Here is a 22066-nt window from a genome sequence, read left to right on the forward strand (position 1 = left end):
AAAAACAGAGATTTGAGATGGGAAACGGTGTTCTTAAAGTACACTGAGAGAGGCAGAGAGCTGTGCTGTGTTGTTTTTCTGTGTGTGTTTTAATGGTGGTGGAAGCAAACCAGCAAAAGTAAGAGGGAATTCATGACAATGTTTATGTCAAGCGAAATGTGTCTTCTTTTGCTGCTGGTTTGGTTAGAGAGAGACAAAACGTGCAGCTTCAGGATCTGAGCAGCTTTCAGCACCAACGGCATCACAGCTCAGACTTGGATTCAGGATTAAGCCCTTTATGTTTGACTGTAGTGATTGTAGCTCTGTCCTTGTTATTAATCGCTTTAGTCAAACACAGCTATTGTTTGCTGGGATGTGTATATCCTTGACAGTTTGTATCTCAGAGTTATCAAAGACACTGTGGATAATCATCAAGAGATTGTTGTTCTCTTAATAATGACCTATTTGATTGTTTGTTTTTTCTTCTTCTTACAGATTCTGGTATTTGGCCAAAAGAGAGCTTCACAATTCTTGGCTTCACCTGTGGTAGAAAAATGACTAAAGTTATGCAACACTCTCTAAAATTAAAGCTATGCAACGCTTTAACATGAATGGCGAAGGAGTGCATCTCTTTCACTGTCTCTTCCTGTCCTCTTCTCAGTCTTTGTTGTGGCACCTCTGCTATGTGTTATAGAAAGCACTTGGAATCATGTTCAATACAAAAACACCAAACTCGTGGGATTGCCCTAGCAAGCAGTTGGTAAAAACTAATTAAAACTGATATATATCAGCTTCACTTTCTAGCTGCAAAAGCATGTTTCTGCAAAAGCATGCAGTTTCCTGTCAGCACTTTTTGGCACAGAGTGTACTCAGAGTTAGGCCTTTCTTATATAAAGCAATATAATCAGCATATAAACATTTAAGATGATAAATTTAAAGCTCAACAGTAACTGCTATAAATATTATAACTACACATGTAGTGCTTTTGCTTAAGTAAATTATAGTTGGGATCATAATAAGAAAACATGTGTTTTTATTTTCTGTGTACCCTGGGTACAGACCAGTATAAATATGGGATTCTTCCCAATAAATGCTGTCTGATAATGCTTCATATTGCATTAAACACTAGATATGTAAGCAAACAAACAAAAACCCATAGAAGCCAGTTTTAATTATTAAATGTGACAATTACATGGAGATGGAAAGTAAACATGCTTATACACGTCTCTGTGATTACAGAAAATCCACACAGATGCTGTCAGAGCAGAGAATCTTTGATTTATCAGAATGATGAATGCAAATGATTTCATGAAATCTCACTCTTGTTCTGGGTTGTAAAATTCACCTGTCCAGTTAAACCGAATCCTTTGCAGCACGGTTCTAAGAACCCTACCAACCTCATCCTCAGCTCTCTGCCTGTTGTCCTTTTCAGCTGAGTATTCATCCACATGTGTTTCAACTTCTCTCTCATTTTCAAGCAAATTGCTCAGGCTCTCAGCTTCAGCACAGTTACCATATGGCCACTCTCTGAGGTCTTCTGTGTTCAAGCCAAACAAATTCTTACATGATCTGCAAGGCTTCATTCTGGCACCATCACGGAGACAAAAAGCCTCACACCTGATATTTCCAGGTACTTCAATTGTTCCATCAAAGTAATCTTTCTGGACTGTGTTTGGATAATAGGTCATCACCGCACCAGATACATATTTATGCCATTTGCTAAGACAGGAGGCAGCAATCATAATTTTGCCAGCGTTAGGACCTTTGGTGGACATGGAGACTCCGCAGTACCTTTCTGATTTGTTGGTTTGGGATTTTTGAGAAATGCAGATGGTGGACGAGACGAAAGCTGTTTTTTTATTATTCTCTTCTAAGTCCAAGTCTGTGAGGAGATCTTGCAGACTCTGCTTTATTTGCTCTTCATTCTCTGAGTTATTTTGCAGGACGATCTGAAAACAGTTACAGATCTGGTCAAAGTGTTGCACCTGATTATATAGTTGTTTTTAATAGAAAGTTGATCAACATGTTTGTTTCGCTGCTTGACTTATTTAACTATGCAGGACCATTGGATGCTTTTGATTTAGACATTTTAAGATAGGGGGTGAAACATGTCACAAAAATCTATTTAATTTTAAATCAATAAGCAAAAATCCATCTTTGTTCTCACTAATTTATAATTAAATTTGCTAATTGACCTTTTTTTTTCTATTTTGCTATGCCGGGCTGTCAAAACACGCTGAATTTAGAGTCTTTGAGCTTAACAGATCCAGCAGCTACACAGTGACAGCATCATATACGCCTTGAAGACTGTAAGCATCTCCAATAATGAGTCTGTTAGACATTATTTAGAACTAACAAATTCTGAAGCAAGTCTCCAGCTCTCCTGCAGTCTCTGTGTTTGGTGGAGAAGTATAGCTAGAAGCATATGTTGAAGTATAAGGTACAGTATGGATTTTCTTTGGATTTCTCAGTAAAAAAGCACTTTGCATTATACTTTCCTAAAAACTGGAAGTTTGTCAGATTGACTGACAATGTGAGAAGAGTTATCTTACCATGTCGAGCACACAGGAGAAGGGACTTCGCCTGGGAAGCTGAGTCGAATACAACTTTAAAGGCCTGGGATATCTTCTCATTAAAGAACCCAAAACAAAAGGATTAGGGAAGATTTCTTCTGGAGAAAAGGGGATGTTGTTGATTTTGCCCAGAAACAACATGCTGTGAAGGATCTGTTGAGTGAAAACATATTTGCTTATTGTTAGTAGTGATAAACAGGACTGTCTTAAAAGTGTCAAAGGTAACACACCTCATCCACCAAGTGTTGACTTCCCGGAGTCATGTAAGAGCCCCGAACCATCCTCTTGGTAATCTTGTAGGCATTAGTTTTCAACCTCCTTTGAGAAATTGTTGTCTTCTAAAATGATAATGATCGAGCAGTTAGGGATTTAAAGACACAGGAGATCTGATAACTTTGGCTACAGCAGAGTCTGCAGACATACCTATTTTGCTCTTGGTCGGCCTATTTTAAACATGAGAGAAAACATAGTTAGTGAAATGTTGATAACATACAATGACTATCATTGGTGGCTGAAAAGATGCCAGGTAACAAGTGAAAAGCTGCTACTTACCATCGCCACAGTCTAAGAATGAAACAGGAAACACTGAGCGAGTTGCCTCCATCTTAAAGCTGTTGATCATGTGATTTAAAGGAAAGCCACACCCAGCTCTTTCCTGGAATTTTACTCGACTGTAGAAAACTGCTCCATTTGCCCCGCCCACCCATGATCTTTAATATCTACCAAAAACAACCTTTTGGTTGTCAGTAACCAGTCGATCGTTTTCGCGATTAAAAAATGACTTTGTGCGGCGGCGTTCCCACCGCGAGCAGAACTCCGGCTCAAAAACCGCTGTTTTTGAACACTTTTATTTACTTAAGCATTTTAATGGGCTTACTTTGAAACAAAGTGCGATTGAATGATTATTGTTATGTGTTGCCTTGAATTCGGCTATGCTGTCTGTTAGACAGCTGTTTTTCTTTATTGTTGTTTTTGTATTGTTTGTAGCGAACGCTACTGGAATGTATAGATTAAGCTACGTAGCCAAGATAATTAATAATTTAACTGTTGTACATTGGTTGATGATGATTTGCATTGTTACATAGGCTTGCAGAAAAATATATTTGTTTACCGATAAACTGAATCGAACTTGATGTGCTAATGGACGTTTTTCTGACCTACAGGTCAGGTTTTGTTCCCTCCCTTTGAATTAATCTTCTTCATATTGAAGTGGCGAGCCGGTAGGACCATTCTTTGTTTCCCCTCTTTCCCCCACTTAGCCGTCTTTGGATTACGGACATATTTCCCCATTTGTATGAAGCTGGACTCTAAGGAGGAATACCTTAAAAGTGAACTTTAAAAAGAAGAGGACCAAAAAGGACTTTTGCACAGAAAGATCACAGCATTGATTTATTATTTAATTGTGGGCATTTATGTTGTGTGTTGTGTTAATTATTTTGTTCCATTTCCCCTTTCCTCCATTTATTCAATATATTTTTGGTACAAGATATTGCAGTCTTTGGTCTCATCATTCACACCATCTAGGCTCCATAAAGAACTATTTCTTCTGCGCGTCAGTCAGTAAACTCATCCATTGAAATAAACTAGTCCTTAAATAACTTTGAGTTACACAGTGGCAAATGTAATAGAGAAAGACACAGGGCCACCTGAAATCTGTCGTCCTATCTGATTCAAAACCAACATGTAGGAGAATCTGGAATCTTTGATTTTGAGTTAAAAATAAAATATGGATAAAATGCAGAAATGTTTTTACTAACATGTACTAACAGAGACTTGGAGGAGAGAGACCTAATGTTTAATAATCCACATTTCACTGCTTTACTCTTTGGTTCAGATGTGGATACTGTATTGTTCTTTCTTTGTGACTGTTTATGTTTAAGTTGTTTGTTGCTGGTTTTTAGTTTGTTTTTTGTCTGTTTGGGAGCTGACACAGTCTCTATGGAGATGGGTTTTTGGGGGGTAGCAGGAGGAGAGAAGCTGCAGAGAGGCGTGTAAGACTGCAACTCTGCTTCCTGGTCCCAACTCTGGATAGTCATATTTTGGGGGGTTTAATAAACTACTACTGCATGATGTAAAGCTGAAGTATTACACAGCTTTATGAACCTCCTGTTATCCTGGTAGACGAGTACAGCAATAAATCTTTTACTTGAACATCTTCTGGCTGCAATAAGCTTTGAAATGTGACCATGAAGTTAGAGACACACTGACTGAAACCCACAGCTGTGACTGTGGATCACATCCACACACAGTGTAGCTGCTGTCTCTGTGTGAGGTCTGTGTATATATGTACATATTTATGCTTATATTCATATTCTCTTATTCCCCTTTATTTGATATCCTAATTCTGTGCTGTGTAAAAGTTTGTCGGTGTTCTGCTGCTACAAACTGGATTTCCTGGAGGATAAACATGAGGGATTCATAAAGTTCTATCTCTCTGTTAAAATCCCCCAAAATAAATGAAATGTGAATTTCAGGCAGACGTGTTTTTAAAAGAGTCTCTTTAATGGAAAAATGTGTTTTTAAAACCAGCCAATAGGAGCGTCTGTGGATATCAGCTGAGGCTGAACTCAGGAACACCATCACATATAAATACACAGAATTAAATCACTAGATAAAAGACGTCATTAAATAAGGATCGAATCAACATGTCAGAGGTCAAAGGTCAGTCAGAAGAGGTGTGGTTAAACACTGGCAGTGCAGTGACCTAATGCAGTTTGGTTACCGCCACGGGAAAAGCCCCGCCCCCTCTGAGCCTCCGCTGTGTCCTCAGCACATCCAGGAGCAGCAGGTCAGAGGGGGCGGGGCCATGTCAGGACTTATTTTAAGTAAAATTTAAAGTGGAGCGACGGCAGGAGTCACACAGCAGTAACCAGCTCTGTCTGCCAGGGTCAAAGGTCAAACAAGTCCTGCAGCTGACCCACACACAGACTTACACTGATCCACAGAGAGTGATGAATCCACACATCACTCGGCTGGAGGAAGCTGGGTTTCCACACCGTCCAATCAGAAACCAGTGTTGACGCTGAGACCCGTCTCTGTAACAGGAAGTCCATGAACAGGCAGACCCTCTGCAGCAGGCTGACCTGTGACCTCTGAGACAGAGGGAGGAGTTTGTGTCAGCAGGGGGCGCTGCAGCATCGTCTGAGAGCTTTAAGAACAACAGCAATAAACAGGAAGTGAAAGTCACACTTCTGTTGGTGTGCGTTATCAGCAGACCCCACCCTCTGCAGGAAGCTGAGATAAGAAGCAGCCAATCACAGAGCAGAGAGCGTGTGACTTCCTGTTCCTGCTGTTACTGTGACAACAGCTCCTGGGACAGAGAGCAGCTTTCTAAAGAGGAAAGATGTTGCTGTCACCCCCGGGTGTCATGTGACCCGCCTGATGTACCGATTTAAGACTGTAAGAACAATAATAACAACATGTTTTAGTCAGGTGATCCATGCAGAGCAGATCCATGTGACCAAACACAGCTGGATCACATGTTTCCTCTCCTGGAAACAGAAAGCCTTCATGTATAAAGGCTCATGTACCCACTGAGCCCTGCTCTCAGATCTGTGAGGCTTTAACAAACAACAGTTTAAAGTCATGTTTAGCATCTTCTGTCAGTGTGGAAGGTCACACACTTTCCTGAGTGTTGAACCCTGAACTACTAGCTGTTCATGTCAGCCTGGACATAAATACAGACCTGCCTGCTGTCATAGACCCCAGCACTCACATGTTACTTATAAGTGACTCATATGTATGCATGTATATATTGTGTATATTGTGCTATTTCTTACTTAGTGTGTTGTGTCTTTGTTCCTGTTTGTGCTGCAGCACTGTAACCTAAATAATTTCCCCTGGGGATCAAAAAAGTATTCTGATTGTGATTAAATGAAACCAGTCAGAGCAGAGGACGGTGATGTAAGGAATGGGATTTTAATCAGCCAGTCTCCTTTAACTCTCAGCATCACAAAGTAATGTGGTAACATCTGGACTGATGTGTTTACTGTCAGCTAGTTTAAATGCTGTAGGCTGCAGCCGCTGCTCTAACACTATAACTGTAACAGGGCTCAGTGCTGCTTCTAACAGTCTGAGCTGCTTCAGGCTTTATTTGTGAGGAGCACAGCAGCTTACAAACACGTGGCTGGGCCTGGACCCAAAGGAGTGTTTGTTAAAGCCTGCAGTGAATCCAGCAGCAGAATGATGGAAATGCAACACAGCAATGATGAAGAGGAGCAGCATTAAAGCCAAAGTCCAGTTCATACAGTTAGGTCCATAAATCAAATAAGGGAAAATAAAATGTTGTTGGATGCACCTGTCTGCACCCTTAATGCTCTCTGGTCGCTATGGTAACACGTAAACATTTCTTTCAAAATAAGACACACGACTACAACACGGGAAAAGACCCAGGGAAACGAAGTTAACGATAAAAACCCTGAAAACCATTGTTGGATTTATATTTTATCATTGTCATTGTTATTGGGGAATATCTAACCATATATGCTCAGAGGTGTAGAACCAATTGTGTAATGATAGTAGTCTTTAAAGACTTTGTGTGACTCCAGAGTGTTCTGGCATTCACACCCACGTCCTGGGATCATGGGAGAGGTGCTACCTTCTTATTGTTTTGTGGTAGGATGTCTGTTTTAGTCTAAGTGCCTTTTGTTTAGATGAACTGCTGGACTTCCAGACCAGCAGGTTTAGGGAAGTCGTTTATGGGGTCACACTCTGACTCCACACACACACACACACACACACACACACACACACACACACACACACACACACACACACACACACACACACACACACACACACCTACATAACATACAGACTAGTACCTTTGTTCACGTGTATGTTAATGAACCTATGTATATTCATGTAACCTCAATAAAAGAACAGTGTTACGAGGGAACGGACGAGAGCGACTGTGGTCAAGCGAAGGAACGGCATTGGTCCAGTTCTCTCCCGTGCACGAGAAACAGAAAGAACTACTCGTGTCTTGCTTTGTTGTGTAGCTGGATTGAACGATCCAGCGAACAGGTTTATGCTACAAACCTATCAACCATCAATTTCACACCGAGCCTCGACTCTCACGGCCCGGTACCAAACGACTCACGGACCGGTCCGTGACCCGGGGGTTGGGAACCGCTGAGTTAACGCATGAGTAGTTCAGGGCTGCACGTCATTTTCATTGTTAATATCTTTGTGAAAAGCACATTGATGTGAAAATCTTCATGAGAGTCAGAGGCCCTACAACACGATTAAAGATTCATTCAAAAGAAAATCACAAGTTATTATCATCTTCAGAACATTTCATTAAACATTAGAGACAGACTGCTGAGTACATCTCATCTCTATCCAAACAACCTACAGTCCACAAACACATCATGAACCAGTGCTCTGGGCTGTGGTCTGTCCCCAGTTACATGGATCAGCTGGTTCCCTGCAGGTGACTGCTGCTGTGGTTTGGAGCGGATGAATAAACCTGAACTGAATCAGGTGTCCAGTTACTTTTGGTCCCTTTAAACCAGGCTGTCACATGTTCAGCATGTGAAACTCCTCCTCCTCCGTGAAAACGGGTGTGGGTCTCAATCAGCCAAGGTTTTGGGTGAACCCATTGTGAGATCTAGCCCCACGCTATCATGTGATTTCCTGTGATTAAATGTCCCAGGATGTGAGTGGGCGTTAAGACGTCCATGTCCCTCTTCAAGCAACTTAAAGAAGTCCAGACGCTTTTCTTTCCAAGCTCCTTCAACAACATCATTCATAGAACAACTTCCAGCTTCTTTTGCTCGGCTACAGTTTGGATGGATTTGCATTTAAAGATGCAACAAGACTAAAATGGTTAGGGTCAGGAGGTCAAAGGTCAGAGCTCCTGTGGGTCTGAGGGCGGCCTCACGCTGGAGAAGGATGAAGGAGTCTGACCTGAGCCAGTGTTTGACATGAACACATCAGCACTGCTGTCAGTGAGCCTAACGACAGCCGTTAGCATCATTTCAGTGTTTCAGTCATAAAAACACTTCCTGTCTCTGTGGTGGTTACAGTGACATCATGCAGTTTGTGCTTTGACCTCCAGAGGGCGACAAATCAGCACAGACAGAGAGCTCCATTCAAACTTTGCTGCCATCAGGAATAATTCTTCAAATATAATCATCAGTGTTTGAGCAGCTATGATATCAGGGACAATCTAGACATGTGTGACAATACTGAACATGTCACATGACACACCTCAAACATCATGTGATCCACTCTCAGTCTGCACTTTCATTCATGACTTCAACAGGTTGAAATGAGCTTTGAAGAAACATTCAGTGAAATAAATCTTTCATGGATTCATGTGAGCAGCAGATGAACTTTGTACCAACAACATCTTCAATAACAGAGTCTGAATGAAGCTCAGGTGTTGATGCTGCTCACTGATTGGACGCTTGGTTTCAGCTCTGCTCTCAGTCTTTACTGCACAGGTGAAGGTAGAAAGTGTGACTGGATCTATAGACTGGAAACAGAGAAACATGCTGAACATTTGAAGCTTTGCAGCAGAAATGTTCATGTTACAAATACAGCAGAGCTGATCTGGGATCAGTGTGTTCACACCTGCAGCTACAACAAGGTTTCATGTCTCCACACGTCAGCATGTGAACTTTACTCTGACTCAGTCTGAGCAGTCAGACGGCATATTTTTAAAGTTAACACATCAGCACACACAGAGCTGAGCCCCTCCCACCTGTGCTGAGTTTCAGGTGGAGCCCCGCCTCCTTCCAGGAAGCAGCTCACCTGTGTGTCCGTGTTTAGTGTCCAGGTGTGGAGTGGAGCTTGTTGTTGGTGTGAAGAAACTGTAAGTTTGCTTTGTTTCCTCCTTTAACAGTTTGTCTTTAGGAACTTTACTGTTTGTTCAGCTCGTGTTTGATTTCTTCACACAACAAACTGTGTGTGTTTGTATTTCCGGTCTCTCCATTAAAGTCAGTGTGTAATGTTTCCTGGCTAACATCAGCTGTGTGCAGCTTAGTTCAGCACAAATCTGCCGCTCCATAGTTCACGGTAACGGACTCACAGCTGGACCAACGAGGCCGAGTGTGTCCGCCACTCTGAGCTACGTTCGTGTTTGTGTACTTGTAGTTTGTACTTTGAGTTCACTCAAAGCCCACAGAGGACGCAGCGTACGTGATGACGTCACAGCCCTTTACCTCCTTTACTGTCACTGTGATTAATGTTTACACACGAGACACCTGCAGAGCTCTGACGCTGAGCTAGCTACACAGCATGCTAACACTAAGCTAACGCTAAGCTAACACTAAGCTAAAGCTAGGCTAGCCAAGAACCCAGAGTGAGGTTAAAGCTGAGTAAACACTGACCCCAGACCAGCACCGTGATAAAGTGAGCTGCTGCTGCTGAACTTGAACAGGTAACAAAGTGATGAGCAGTCAGGCTGCAGGTTTCTACCTGTTCATGTTTCTACAGTAGAATCACTTTGAAGTGTCTTTGTGCTGTTTCATCTTTGATTTGTGTTCATAAACACTCAGAGAAACATCACGTGACCTCATCAGGATCTGTGTTGGTGTGTGGGGCTGTACCTCAGCTTTATGTTGTTACATGCTCATTTGTTCATTTTACACAGTAACATCAAAGTAATGTTATGAGGAGTAATGAAGTAACGTACTCCATTACTTTTAATCAAAGTGTTCTGTGTAATATGTGTAATAATGACTGTTTTGAGTAATGACCAACACTGATCACAACAAAGAGGAAATGCCTCCAACATGCACAAACATTTGAGCCACAACATGCAGTTAATGTGCACAAATGTCTTTGATATGCTGCTCAGTGATGGTGGTGACTGTCAGAGCAGAGCTACTGAGAATCAATAAGTAATATCAATGATGGGATCAGAATCACTAAATTCTTCTCATCCCTGTCAGTATCATACATGTGCTGTATAATGTGATAAATGTAGAGGTGCTGGCTGTTCTCTCACTCTGCTGTTTAGCTGTAAAGGACGCCTCCCTGCCTTTGTCTCATTCATGACCTTTAATAGTCTCTTCTAACATGCAGAGATCTGTATGATCTGTTTCATAGAGTCTAACCAGCCTGTACAGGTAACAACAACAGTCACTGCATCACTGACACACAAACGTCATCTCTGTCAATAACAACATTCATACATGGAATAAAAACACATCAGTGGATCATTGCTGGAGCTGCCTGGACTTCAGTCTTCAGGATCTCAGCCAACAGCATCGACATGCTGCTCCAGATGTTTGTGCTCCAGATGTTTGTGCTCCAGATGTTTGTGCTCCAGGTGTCTGTGCTCCAGGTGTCTGTGCTCCAGATGTTTGTGCTCCAGATGTTTGTGCTCCAGGTGTCTGTGCTCCAGGTGTTTGTGCTCCAGGTGTTTGTGCTCCTGGTGTCTGTGCTCCAGATGTTTGTGCTCCAGGTGTCTGTGCTCCAGGTGTCTGTGCTCCAGGTATCTGTGCTCCAGATGTCTGTGCTCCAGGTGTCTGTGCTCCAGATGTCTGTGCTCCAGGTGTTTGTGCTCCAGATGTCTGTGCTCCAGGTATCTGTGCTCCAGGTGTCTGTGCTCCAGGTGTCTGTGCTCCTGGTGTCTGTGCTCCAGATGTCTGTGCTCCAGGTGTCTGTGCTCCAGATGTTTGTGCTCCTGGTGAACAGGCTCTCAGTTTCCCCCTTGAAATAAGTGTTTATATTGTTGTTATATTGTTGACCCACTATTGATCATGTGACTCATCTCATGATCAGTGGTGGGTCAGTGACATGCTTTCTTTTCCTCTCAGGTTTAAATATCTGGGACTCTCCACCATTTGGTTTTAGAGCTGAAGAAGTTTCTTGGATGAAACGTCTTCCAGAAACTTAAAGACGTCTCTTTTCTCTCCAAGCTCCTTAGATCACATGACCTTCATGACTGAGATCCTACTGGTTTCTACACTCAACAAAAATATAAACGCAACACCTTTGTTACTGCTCCCATTCCCCATGGGTTGGACGTAGAGACCTAAAATTCATTCCAGATACACAATATAACCATCCCTCCCAAACAGTGGTCACAAATCAGTCCAAATGTGTGGTAGTGGGCACATCTGCCATATTGAGATAATCCATCCCACCTCACAGGTGTGCCACATCAGGATGCTGATCTGACATCATGAGTAGTGCACAGGTCTACCTCAGACTGCCCACAACAAAAGGCCACCCTGGAATGTGCAGTTTTGTCTCACAGCAAAATGCCACAGATGCCACAAGCAATGAGGGAGCGTGCAATTGGCATGCTGACAGCAGGAATGTCAACCAGATCTGTCGCCCGTGCATTGAATGTTCATTTCTCAACCATAAGCCGTCTCCACAGGCGTTTCAGAGAATATGGCAGCACATCCAACCGGCCTCACAACCGCAGACCTCGTGTAACCACACCAGCCCAGGACCTCCACATCCAGCAGGTTCACCTCCAAGATCGTCTGAGACCAGCCACCCAGACAGCTGCTGGAACAATTGGTTTGCACAACCAAACAATTTCTGCACAAACTGTCAGAAACCGTCTCAGGGACGCTCAACTGCATGCCCGTCGTCCTCATCGGGGTCTTGACCTGACTCCAGCTCGTCGCCGTAACAGACTTGTGTGGGCAAATGCTCACATTCGATGGCGTCTGGCACGTTGGAGAGGTGTGCGCTTCACGGATGAATCATGGTTCACATTGTTCAGGGCAGATGGCAGCTGAGAATGTCCCAGTTCTTGCATGGCCAGCATACTCACCGGACATGTCACCCATTGAGCATGTTCGGGATGTGCTTGACCGGCGTATACGACAGCGTGTACCAGTTCCCACGAATATCCAACAACCTCGCACAGCCATTGAAGTGGAGTGGACCAACATTCCACAGGCCACAATTGACAATCTGATAGACTCCATGCGACGATGTGTTGCACTGCATGAGGTAAATGGTGGTCACACCAGATACTGACCGGTTCTGGGTCCCCAGACCCCCAATAGCGCAAAAAACTGCACATTCCAGGGTGGCCTTTTGTTGTGGGCAGTCTGAGGTACACCTGTGCACTACTCATGATGTCAGATCAGCATCCTGATGTGGCACACCTGTGAGGTGGGATGGATTATCTCAATATGGCAGATGTGCCCACTACCACACATTTGGACTGATTTGTGACCACTGTTTGGGAGGGATGGTTATATTGTGTATCTGGAATGAATTTTAGGTCTCTACGTCCATCCCATGGGGAATGGGAGCAGTAACAAAGGTGTTGCGTTTATATTTTTGTTGAGTGTATGTTACATGACAGGTCAGAGGTCAGCGACTGTAACTCAGTTCCTCCTGTTAATGTGAACTCACTGAGTGTTTGTGGTTTACCTCTCAGACTGACTGAAGATGATGATGGAGGAAGAGGAGGACAGAGCAGAGTCTGCAGGGTCCAGCTGTCCGTCTGTGAGGAGTGACCGGTCCAAAGGTGAACCTCCATACTTCAGTGCTGACCCTGGAGCAACGAGGTCAGAGAGCTGTGATGACTCCTTTACATGTTTGTGTTTCCTGGATAAATATGACCTGAAACATCCTCAGATTGTTACAAAGATTCATTAAAAAGAAAACAATGAAAGAGAAACGATCCAAATGTTCGACTTGGTCATTTGCTGTTTGAGGACAGTGATGCTCATATCTGTGGGGAAAGTGTGACATGAGTGGGTTCATGTTTGTCTTTAAAGAACAGAGCTGCTCTGATTCTCTTTGTGTCTGATCTGTTAAACAGTCTGAGAGGTCACACAGAGACCCAGCAGCTAAAGCCTGGATCATACTGGCTGCTGTTACTCCATCAGGACAACACTGAACCACAGTGGTGTGGATGTAGTGGATAAATCCCACCATACTGATGCTCAGAGTTAACCACAGGGAACAAAACCAGATGTTACCTTCAGATTGTGACCTTTGGAGTGGACGATGCAGATTTCAATAGAGAATAAATGTTGTTGTTTTTCAGCTGTGAAGAAAGAATCTAATTTTCTGAACTTAAGAATTTATGATGCTGGAAACAACATGGAGACTATAACACAACATTTCCACTGTGTTCATAGAATGAATGTAAAACTGTCAGACATTCATTAAATATGCAAAATGTCTACAGAAGCATCAGAGGGTCAGACGTGAAGCACTCAGTGATTTTGATCAAATGACTCATCAGTTATTGATCTGTACTACACTGATCTACCACGTTAGTAAAGCTGGTGTTCTGGTGGTGGAGGGAGACTCGGATCATGTTCTGGTTTTGGAGCAGTGATCTGCTGATGGTTCAGTTTGATGAGCTTCTTCAAAATCATCCCTGACATCACCACTGAAAGGACGTCCATGAAAACAGACTGAAAATTACTGATATGTTCACAATCTGAGAGTTTAAAACTTGACAGACTTGATTCAGATGAAGTTATTTGAGCAGAAACTCCTGGATCTTTATCCTGTGTTGATCTAATCCTTCATGGTTCCTCCACAGAGTGGACCAGCAGAGCTCAGAGGGTCCCAGTGGTCAGTCTGCCCAGCAGCATCAAACACAGCTGGACTCCATATTTATGGTCTGTACATGTACAACAACTACTGTTACATCTGTTCTGTTCACAGTCATCTCCATGCTGCTCTTTGTAGACCAGTGGATCGTCAGTGTGTCCAACATGGATCTGATGTTTGGCTCCATGATTTCAGTCTGATTGGCTCATTCATAAATATTCTGTTCCAGCTGCTGGAGGACAACATCATCACTTTTGTGAAGAACGAGCTGAAGAAGATCCAGAAGGTTCTGAGGCCAGATTATCCAGAATGCTTTGAGAGTCAGAGGAGCAGCAGCAGAGAGGCGTTTGTGAAGATCACAGTGGACTTCCTGAGGAGAATGAAGCAGGAGGAGCTGGCTAACCATCTGCAGAGCAGTAAGAGGATTTATCTAAAGATTTAAGCTTCTGGATAAATGAACATTTTCCAGAGATGGAAGATGGAGCAACATGTTTTAAAGATTAGTTCTTTTTGGAATTGAGTGTTTATTTTTCTTCTCATTCAGAACTTCAAGCTCCAGTTTGTCATCGTAACCTTAAATCCACCCTGAAGAAGAAGTTCCAGTGTGTGTTTGAGGGCATTTCTAAAGCAGGAAACCCAACCCTCCTGAATCAGATCTACACAGAGCTCTACATCACAGAGGGAGGGACTGCAGAGGTCAATGATGAACATGAGGTCAGACAGATTGAAACAGCATCCAGGAAACCAGACAGACCAGAAACAACAATCAGACAAGAAGACATCTTTAAAGCCTCACCTGGAAGAGACGAACCAATCAGAACAGTGCTGACAAAGGGAGTGGCTGGCATTGGGAAAACTGTCTTAACACAGAAATACAGCCTGGACTGGGCTGAAGACAAAGCCAACCAGGACATCCAGTTCATATTTCCATTCACTTTCAGAGAGCTGAATGTGCTGCAAGAGGAAAAGTTCAGCTTGGTGGGACTTGTTCATCACTTCTTTACTGAAACCAAAGAAGCAGGAATCTGCAGCTTTGAAGACTTCCAGGTTGTGTTCATCTTTGATGGTCTGGATGAGTGTCGACTTCCTCTGGACTTCCACAAAACTACAATCCTAACTGACCCTAGAAAGTCCACCTCAGTGGATGTGCTGCTGATAAACCTCATCAGGGGGAAACTGCTTCCCTCTGCTCGCCTCTGGATAACCACACGACCTGCAGCAGCCAATCAGATCCCTCCTGACTGTGTTGGCATGGTGACAGAGGTCAGAGGGTTCACTGACCCACAGAAGGAGGAGTACTTCAGGAAGAGATTCAGAGATGAGGAGCAGGCCAGCAGGATCATCTCCCACATCAAGACATCACGAAGCCTCCACATCATGTGTCACATCCCAGTCTTCTGCTGGATCACTGCTACAGTTCTGGAGGATGTGCTGGAAACCAGAGGGGGAGGACAGCTGCCCAACACCCTGACTGAGATGTACATCCACTTCCTGGTGGTTCAGGCCAAAGTGAAGAAGGTCAAGTATGATGGAGGAGCTGAGACAGATCCACACTGGAGTCCAGAGAGCAGGAAGATGATGGAGTCTCTGGGAAAACTGGCTTTTGATCAGCTGCAGAAAGGAAACCTGATCTTCTATGAATCAGACCTGACAGAGTGTGGCATCGATATCAGAGCAGCCTCAGTGTACTCAGGAGTGTTCACACAGATCTTTAAAGAGGAGAGAGGACTGTACCAGGACAAGGTGTTCTGCTTCATCCATCTGAGTGTTCAGGAGTTTCTGGCTGCTCTTCATGTCCATCTGACCTTCAGCAACTCTGGACTCAATCTGCTGGAAGAACAACAAACAACCTCCAAGAAATCTGAAACAAGAGAATCCGCAAAGAAACACTTCTACCAGAGTGCTGTGAACAAGGCCTTACAGAGTCCAAATGGACACCTGGACTTGTTCCTCCGCTTCCTCTTGGGTCTTTCACTGCAGACCAATCAGACTCTCCTACGAGGTCTGCTGACACAGACAGGAAGCAGCTCTCAGTACAATAAGAAAACAGTCAAGTACATCAAGAAGAAGCTCAATGAGAATCTGTCTGCAGAGAAAAGCATCAATCTGTTCCACTGTCTGAATGAACTGAATGATCGTTCTCTAGTGGAGGAGATCCAACAGTCCCTGAGATCAGGACGTCTCTCCACAGATAAACTGTCTCCTGCTCAGTGGTCAGCTCTGGTCTTCATCTTACTGTCATCAGAAGAAGATCTGGATGTGTTTGACCTGAAGAAATACTCTGCTTCAGAGGAGGCTCTTCTTAGGCTGCTGCCAGTGGTCAAAGCCTCCAACAAAGCTCTGTAAGTACATATGTGATCATAGCTTTAGCTTTTAAATGTTTATTCTAGTTAACACAGATCAGGTGGAACAACTCAAATAAAATATCAAAAATATTAAGTGGTCATCGGTACTCAGTTTGTTCAGTACTGAATACATTGGAGCACAAATTGTCCACATTTCTGAAATATTTCTGGGTGTAACTGTCACCAAAGTGAAATTTAGACCTGGCCTGTGGTTGTTATCTAAGTGATAATCATCAATTCTACTAAAACAAATACAAAATAAAGAAGTTTGACACATTCTGTTGATATCAAAAGCACACTGAACAATTCAGTGTTGTTTTACTGCTGTTCTCTCTTCACTTCTTCTCCTCTGATTCTCTCCACATGTTGCTCTGCATCAGTGCTCAGTTTCCTGACAAAACAAGATGAAATATTGCTAAAAATAATAGTATCTCATTACGCTTCAACATAAGTGTTTTATTTTTGTAATTGTTTATCTGTTATTTTTCAGACTGAGTCACTGTGACCTGTCAGAGAGAAGCTGTGAAGCTCTGGCCTCAGGTCTCAGCTCTCAGACCTCTAATCTGAGACAGCTGGACCTGAGTAACATCAACCTGAAGGATCCAGGCGTGAAGCTTCTGTCTGAAGGACTGAAGAGTCCACACTGTACACTGGAAACTCTCAGGTGAGATCAAGCATTTTTCTTTCATCAACTGACAGAATTAGCAGATTAATAATAAGGCAGTCCTCTAATAAGAGGAGAAGTGGAGGTGCTTTGAAGGGCAACGTACTCTTATGTTAACAAGACAGGAAGTAGTTCCTGGGAACTGCTTCCTTTGTTATTGTCTAAGTAGAAACATGATGGTGAAACAGTGATGAGTTTGCAGAGGTGGATCCACAGCACACAACACAACAATGCTGTTGGGTGCTGAAAGCAGACTTCTCACAGATTCTGAGGCTGCAGGTTTCATCACTGTCCAACCAAAATTCACTGAACCAGCAGTAAATGAACATCCAAAACTACGCTTCATGTTTAAAAAACAGATGATCAGGGGGATTTGTGTTTACATCTTTTTTGTGTGATCTGTTCACCTGCTGTTTCAGCTGTTTGGTGGTTGTTGAGATGGTTTTGTGAACTTTTAGCTGAGATTCTGACGTTTCTGTAGATACCACACATGTCTAATTACTTTGTACAGCATGAATGGCCATAACGAGGTTTTTAACAGTAAGAAAAGTTGTAAAACTTCAGAAAATATAGTTAAAAGTCCAAAACCTTCTACGTCTGGTGGCTTGTGGTAAGGAGCAGATCAAACGAGTAAAGAATTACGTTATAATTATAAATGGCTTCAACAGCACATTCAGGTCTGTGAGACTCATTCAGACACTGAGCCGTGGCTCTGTGCTACATGCACATATTTCTGCATCTCTGCCATTCAGACACACTTTATATATAGTTTATTTTATGTACTCTTCAATACTGAACTGTACATTTAGTCTTTATAAAGGCAGAAAGTTTTATTCAGTGTTTTCATAAAAGCCTTATTTCTATCCATTTACTGCTATTAGGAAGAACACGTGAGGTTTAAGACCTGGACCAGTTTGAAACCTTTTGTCCTCCACAGTGGAAAATGGGTGGAAATAAAAATGGGTCTCAATTTAGCCAGCTCCTAATTTTATCAGTTCTACTCTCAGCGTCTCCTGTATATCTCCTGTATAAATGTTGCACTCAGCTTTGTGGTCTCCAATATCACTGAAATGCAGCCAGATGCTGCTCATTTTGCCTTTTCACTCTTTCCTGACACGCTTGCATTTCAGTACAGCTCCCATTTCTCTGTGTACTGGTCTCTACCACTACCCTTGCTGTCTATGGGACATGTCTTCTTTCACATAATGGTATGATCCCAGTCTGTCTCTTAAAGTGTTTGGCCACATGGTTTGCTCATCAGAATAACATCTCAGCCGTGCTCACATTGATTATCAGCAAGCCTGAAAATTCATCAATATTTGACATATGAAATTATCTCAAGGCCTAGATTTGGCCCACGGGCCATATGTTTGACACCCCTGGTTTACACAGTTTGGTATTCAATGTACAAGTGAGTTAGCTCTCAGCTAACTAGCAGACAAGCTAACTGCTGGGACTGCGTCTTTCTAACAAGAGCGTCAGACACTCAGACTGGTTTCCTTTGTGGATGATGATGTGTTCTCACACTGATCCTTCATGCTGATGCTGCCATCCACCCACTGCTCCTGGATTCCTCATCATCATCTCCATCAGCCCTCACAATACTCCACCTTCTTCAGCTTCATGTTCAGCAGCCTGGATGGACAGTAATTCTTTCCATGGGTTATGGTGGGACATTGAGAGCTGAAGTCAAACAGCAGTGAGAATGAAAGACTGATTCATTTCTATTTAGTCTTGTGATGTGCAGCTTTGTTCAGAGCATTAAGGCCCAGCAAAGATTACTGAGGTCATAGAGTCCTGATGAAACCTGTGTGCTTATAGAAACTGAGACCAGATGAACCAGAATAGAAGGACATTAAAATGAAGTGTCAGCTACACAAAGGCAAAGCTATTCAGTTGTTGCTGTGAGTTATTTAAATGGAGGATGGAGTCAGACTTTAAGCTGCTGGACTCAGTCACTATATCCTGTTGTCCTCATAGAACCTGGACACACAGACTCACCTGTGACACAGTGACACACAGTGTGGGCTACACACACATTAGAAAGTGGATCAGTCACACTTGTGCAATCATTTGTTGTGCTGGGAAACCATGAACACTTTGAATCACATTAATGGCTTTGTTACAGCAACATGCAATCATGAGTTCAAAAGTAGTGCATTGTGTACTTATTTTAATAGTACTGCAGTATGAGAAGTGCAACATTCAGTGTGCAGAAACAGATCAGGTGCTTTCTAACAGCAGTGTTCCCTTTAACACAGCAGCAGTTCAAACATTTCTGTCAGTCTGAGCTGAAACATGAATCTAATCAAATATCAAATCAAAGTTCTTTGCCTCTGCCAGGACGTTAACATTTGATCTAGTTTTTTACAAAGTTCCCTCAGCGTCCAGAGCCACCAACATACCTTTGATCAACAGCAAGTGAACATTTATAAATGTGTGTTTGCAGAACAGGAAGCAGCAGAACTATTGTTCTGTTATCAGGCAGCAGCACAAACGCTCATCAGCTCATTTACTGTGCAGGACTTTGAGTGTGTGAAGTGTGTGTTTGTGCTGGATTTCCTTTGGAGAATCTCAGTCAGAAACCAGACAAAGAAAAACTCTTTCAACAGTCCAGGTTGAGTTGACAACATGAACTGCATTTATCTTCCTCTGACTTGACATGTTCTTCCTCCTCTGCACCGAGCCAGCTGCTAAGACTCACAAGCTCATTGACATTTTCTGATGATAAAGAAACTCTCTTCTTCTGCACAATATGAGCAGCAACAGAGAAGAAGCTTTCACAGGTACAGATGTTGCAGCTGTGGCCAAGTACATGTGCTGCATGTTGGAGCAGCACTCTAATGGACAGGCCTCTGTACTGATGGTGGGCTCTGCTCTGTATCCACCACACTGTTCTCAGCTGAGTCTTCCTCCTGTTCACACTCTGATGAAGCACCAACAGGGCCAACTTCTTCTCTGGTGGCTCGGATGTTGTTGCTTCCACAGGTTTCCCTCCAACAACCCTCTGTTCCTGCAGTAAGTTCAGTAAGATCTGGGTAAACACTTGAGCTCCTTGAATCTGGCTCCAGTAGCAGTTTTCACATATACAATGTTGGCATTTTGCTTGCGTGTCTCCAGGTCTGTTCTGAATGTAGACTTGAATTTGACCACGTAGGCGGGGTCATCATCTGAGCTCTCCATCACCTGAGAGAGATGACAAAACACAGAATCACAGAGCATGAAACCAACGTTTCTCCTCCCAGAAGTTCAGTCACAGACCTGCAACAGAAACAAGAGTCAAAGATTCAAATCACGCAGAGCTTTCATTTACTTATATCCACAAACATGTCCTCTACATATTCATGCTGTATTTACACACACATACAGAGGCTGTTTGTCTCTCACACACAGACAGGACACTGAGAAATACATCATGTTAAATATACCTGCAGGCTTCCAGCTGTGCACTTTGTCCCTGTCAGCTGTGATTGCCATGGCAACCTTGGTGTTGTGCGCGATGCAGGGACGTGTTCAAAGGCAGACGTCTGGCAGCATCATCATATTTGATGCACTATCTGTACTGAGTGTGCTGACTGTATTTCAAATGTCCCACTGCTGTGCAACATGAATCACATGTTCTGCACGTTTCTGCAACTCCCAGGTAACCATGGTTACCCAGCCACGCCCAGTAGTCTCCAGAGAGACCAACAGCTGGTTCATGTTGTAACACCGTGGCTTTCGTAGTCTCTCCTTTTTCTACAGCTCATGTGTTCTTCTTGTGATGCTGCGTCTTGAGGCTCATACATGCCGTCATTTGTTGATCCTAAGAACGTTCCTCAGACCGACTTCTTCAACAACAGATAACTTTAGTTGTATCAACACTGCCTCCTGGAACGGTTCAAGGTTCAAGGTTCTTTATTTGTCACATGCATAGTTATACAAGTATAACACACAGTGAAATGTAGCCTGACACGCTCCTCAACATGTGCAAAAATTTGGGGGGGGGTTTAGAGGAAGAATATTTTATATATATATATATATATATATATATATATATATACATACATACATACATACATACATACATACATACATACATACATACACACACTGGGTGAATGTGCAGTAGTAGCAGCAAGCAGGTGAATTCTGTACATTAATATGAATAGACAATCTGACTATTTTACAGTATAGACAATATAAACATATTTAAAATTAAAGGAATTTGAAATGTACATTGTGCCTTGGTTTAGAGTGTCTGGAAGAGAGTCCTGTCTCAGTCAATTATAGATGATGTGAGAGGGCGGGTGTGTGTGTTTAGGGCATGGATGGCTTGGGGATAGAAGCTCCTCTTGAGTCTCTCTGTCCTTGCCTGGAAGATGCTGAACCTTCTACCAGATTGCAGAAGTTGGAACAGTTTGTTGCCAGGATGGGACGGGTCCTTCAGTATCTGCTCTAGTCCGGCATCTCCTGGTGTAGGTGTCCTGAAGCGGGGGGAGAGCAATCCTGCAGCAGCGTTCTGCTGTACGGATCACTCTCTGGAGAGCTTTTTGGTCCTTCACACAGCTGTTCCCGAACCACGATGTCATGTTCTGTGTGAGGATGCTCTCCACAGCGCCTGTATAGAAAATCCTGAGGATTTTTGGAGAGACCCTGAACTTCCTCAGTTGTCGTAGGTGATACAGGCGCTGCCTAGCCTTTTTGGTCTGGACCTGAATGTGTCAGGTCTGAGGAGATGTGGACACCAAGATACTTGAAGGACTGCACCCTCTCCACTGGAGCTCCATTGATGATAATGGGCTTGTAGTCTCTGGCTGACCCCTTCTGAAGTCCACCACCAGCTCCTTGGTCTTGCAGACGTTCAGCTGGAGGTGGTTGTCCTGGCACCACGATGCCAGATTCTTCACTTCATCCATGTAGGCCGCCTCATCGTTGTTGGAGATGGCACCCAACACCACTGTGTCGTCAGCAAACTTCACAATGGTGTTGGAGCCATGGGTGGCCCCGCCCCTCTCTTTCTGTCCTGG

The 22066-nt window shown here is 43.3% G+C and overlaps 2 protein-coding genes across 4 annotated transcripts in view; one reads left to right on the forward strand and one right to left on the reverse strand.

The window, feature by feature from the left end:
- The window catches only part of LOC146577125 (protein NLRC3-like), a 308589-nt gene that overhangs the window by 206577 nt on the left and 79946 nt on the right, over positions 1–22066 (forward strand). Inside the window, exon 13 of one of the 3 annotated variants that reach the window (XM_085268098.1) lies at positions 16884–17057. The exons of 1 other annotated variant lie outside the window; for it this stretch is intronic. In XM_085268098.1, the coding sequence (XP_085124224.1) occupies positions 16884–17057 (174 nt within the window). Of the gene's footprint in view, positions 1–14592; positions 16051–16883; positions 17058–22066 lie in introns of all 3 variants that reach the window. One more of the 3 variants, XM_085268101.1, reaches the window with a different exon arrangement.
- Positions 1131–11449, reverse strand: LOC146577131 (uncharacterized). Its single transcript, XM_085269706.1, has 5 exons — positions 11444–11449; positions 10768–11190; positions 2783–2890; positions 2532–2705; positions 1131–1928 (listed from the first exon to the last, which is right to left on the reverse strand). Exons 1-5 carry the CDS (start codon positions 11447–11449, stop codon positions 1296–1298), a joined length of 1344 nt encoding a protein of 447 aa, XP_085125832.1. The 3' UTR covers positions 1131–1295.

The sequence above is a fragment of the Mchenga conophoros genome, linkage group LG3 (assembly GCF_057382185.1).
Source record: "Mchenga conophoros isolate Kocher_MC1m ecotype Shallow Benthic linkage group LG3, M_conophoros_male_GT1.1, whole genome shotgun sequence".
In the NCBI taxonomy this organism is placed as follows: Eukaryota; Metazoa; Chordata; class Actinopteri; order Cichliformes; family Cichlidae; genus Mchenga; species Mchenga conophoros.

Excerpts from the sequence above, each read along its gene's own strand:
- LOC146577131 (XM_085269706.1), bottom strand. Across the intron at positions 2,891-10,767 it reads TGGAGCAGCATGTCGATGCT|AAGACAACAATTTCTCAAAG; the intron begins GTTGGCTGAGAT and ends TTATCATTTTAG. Across the intron at positions 1,929-2,531 it reads TCTCCTGTGTGCTCGACATG|ATCGTCCTGCAAAATAACTC; the intron begins GTAAGATAACTC and ends AACTGTTTTCAG.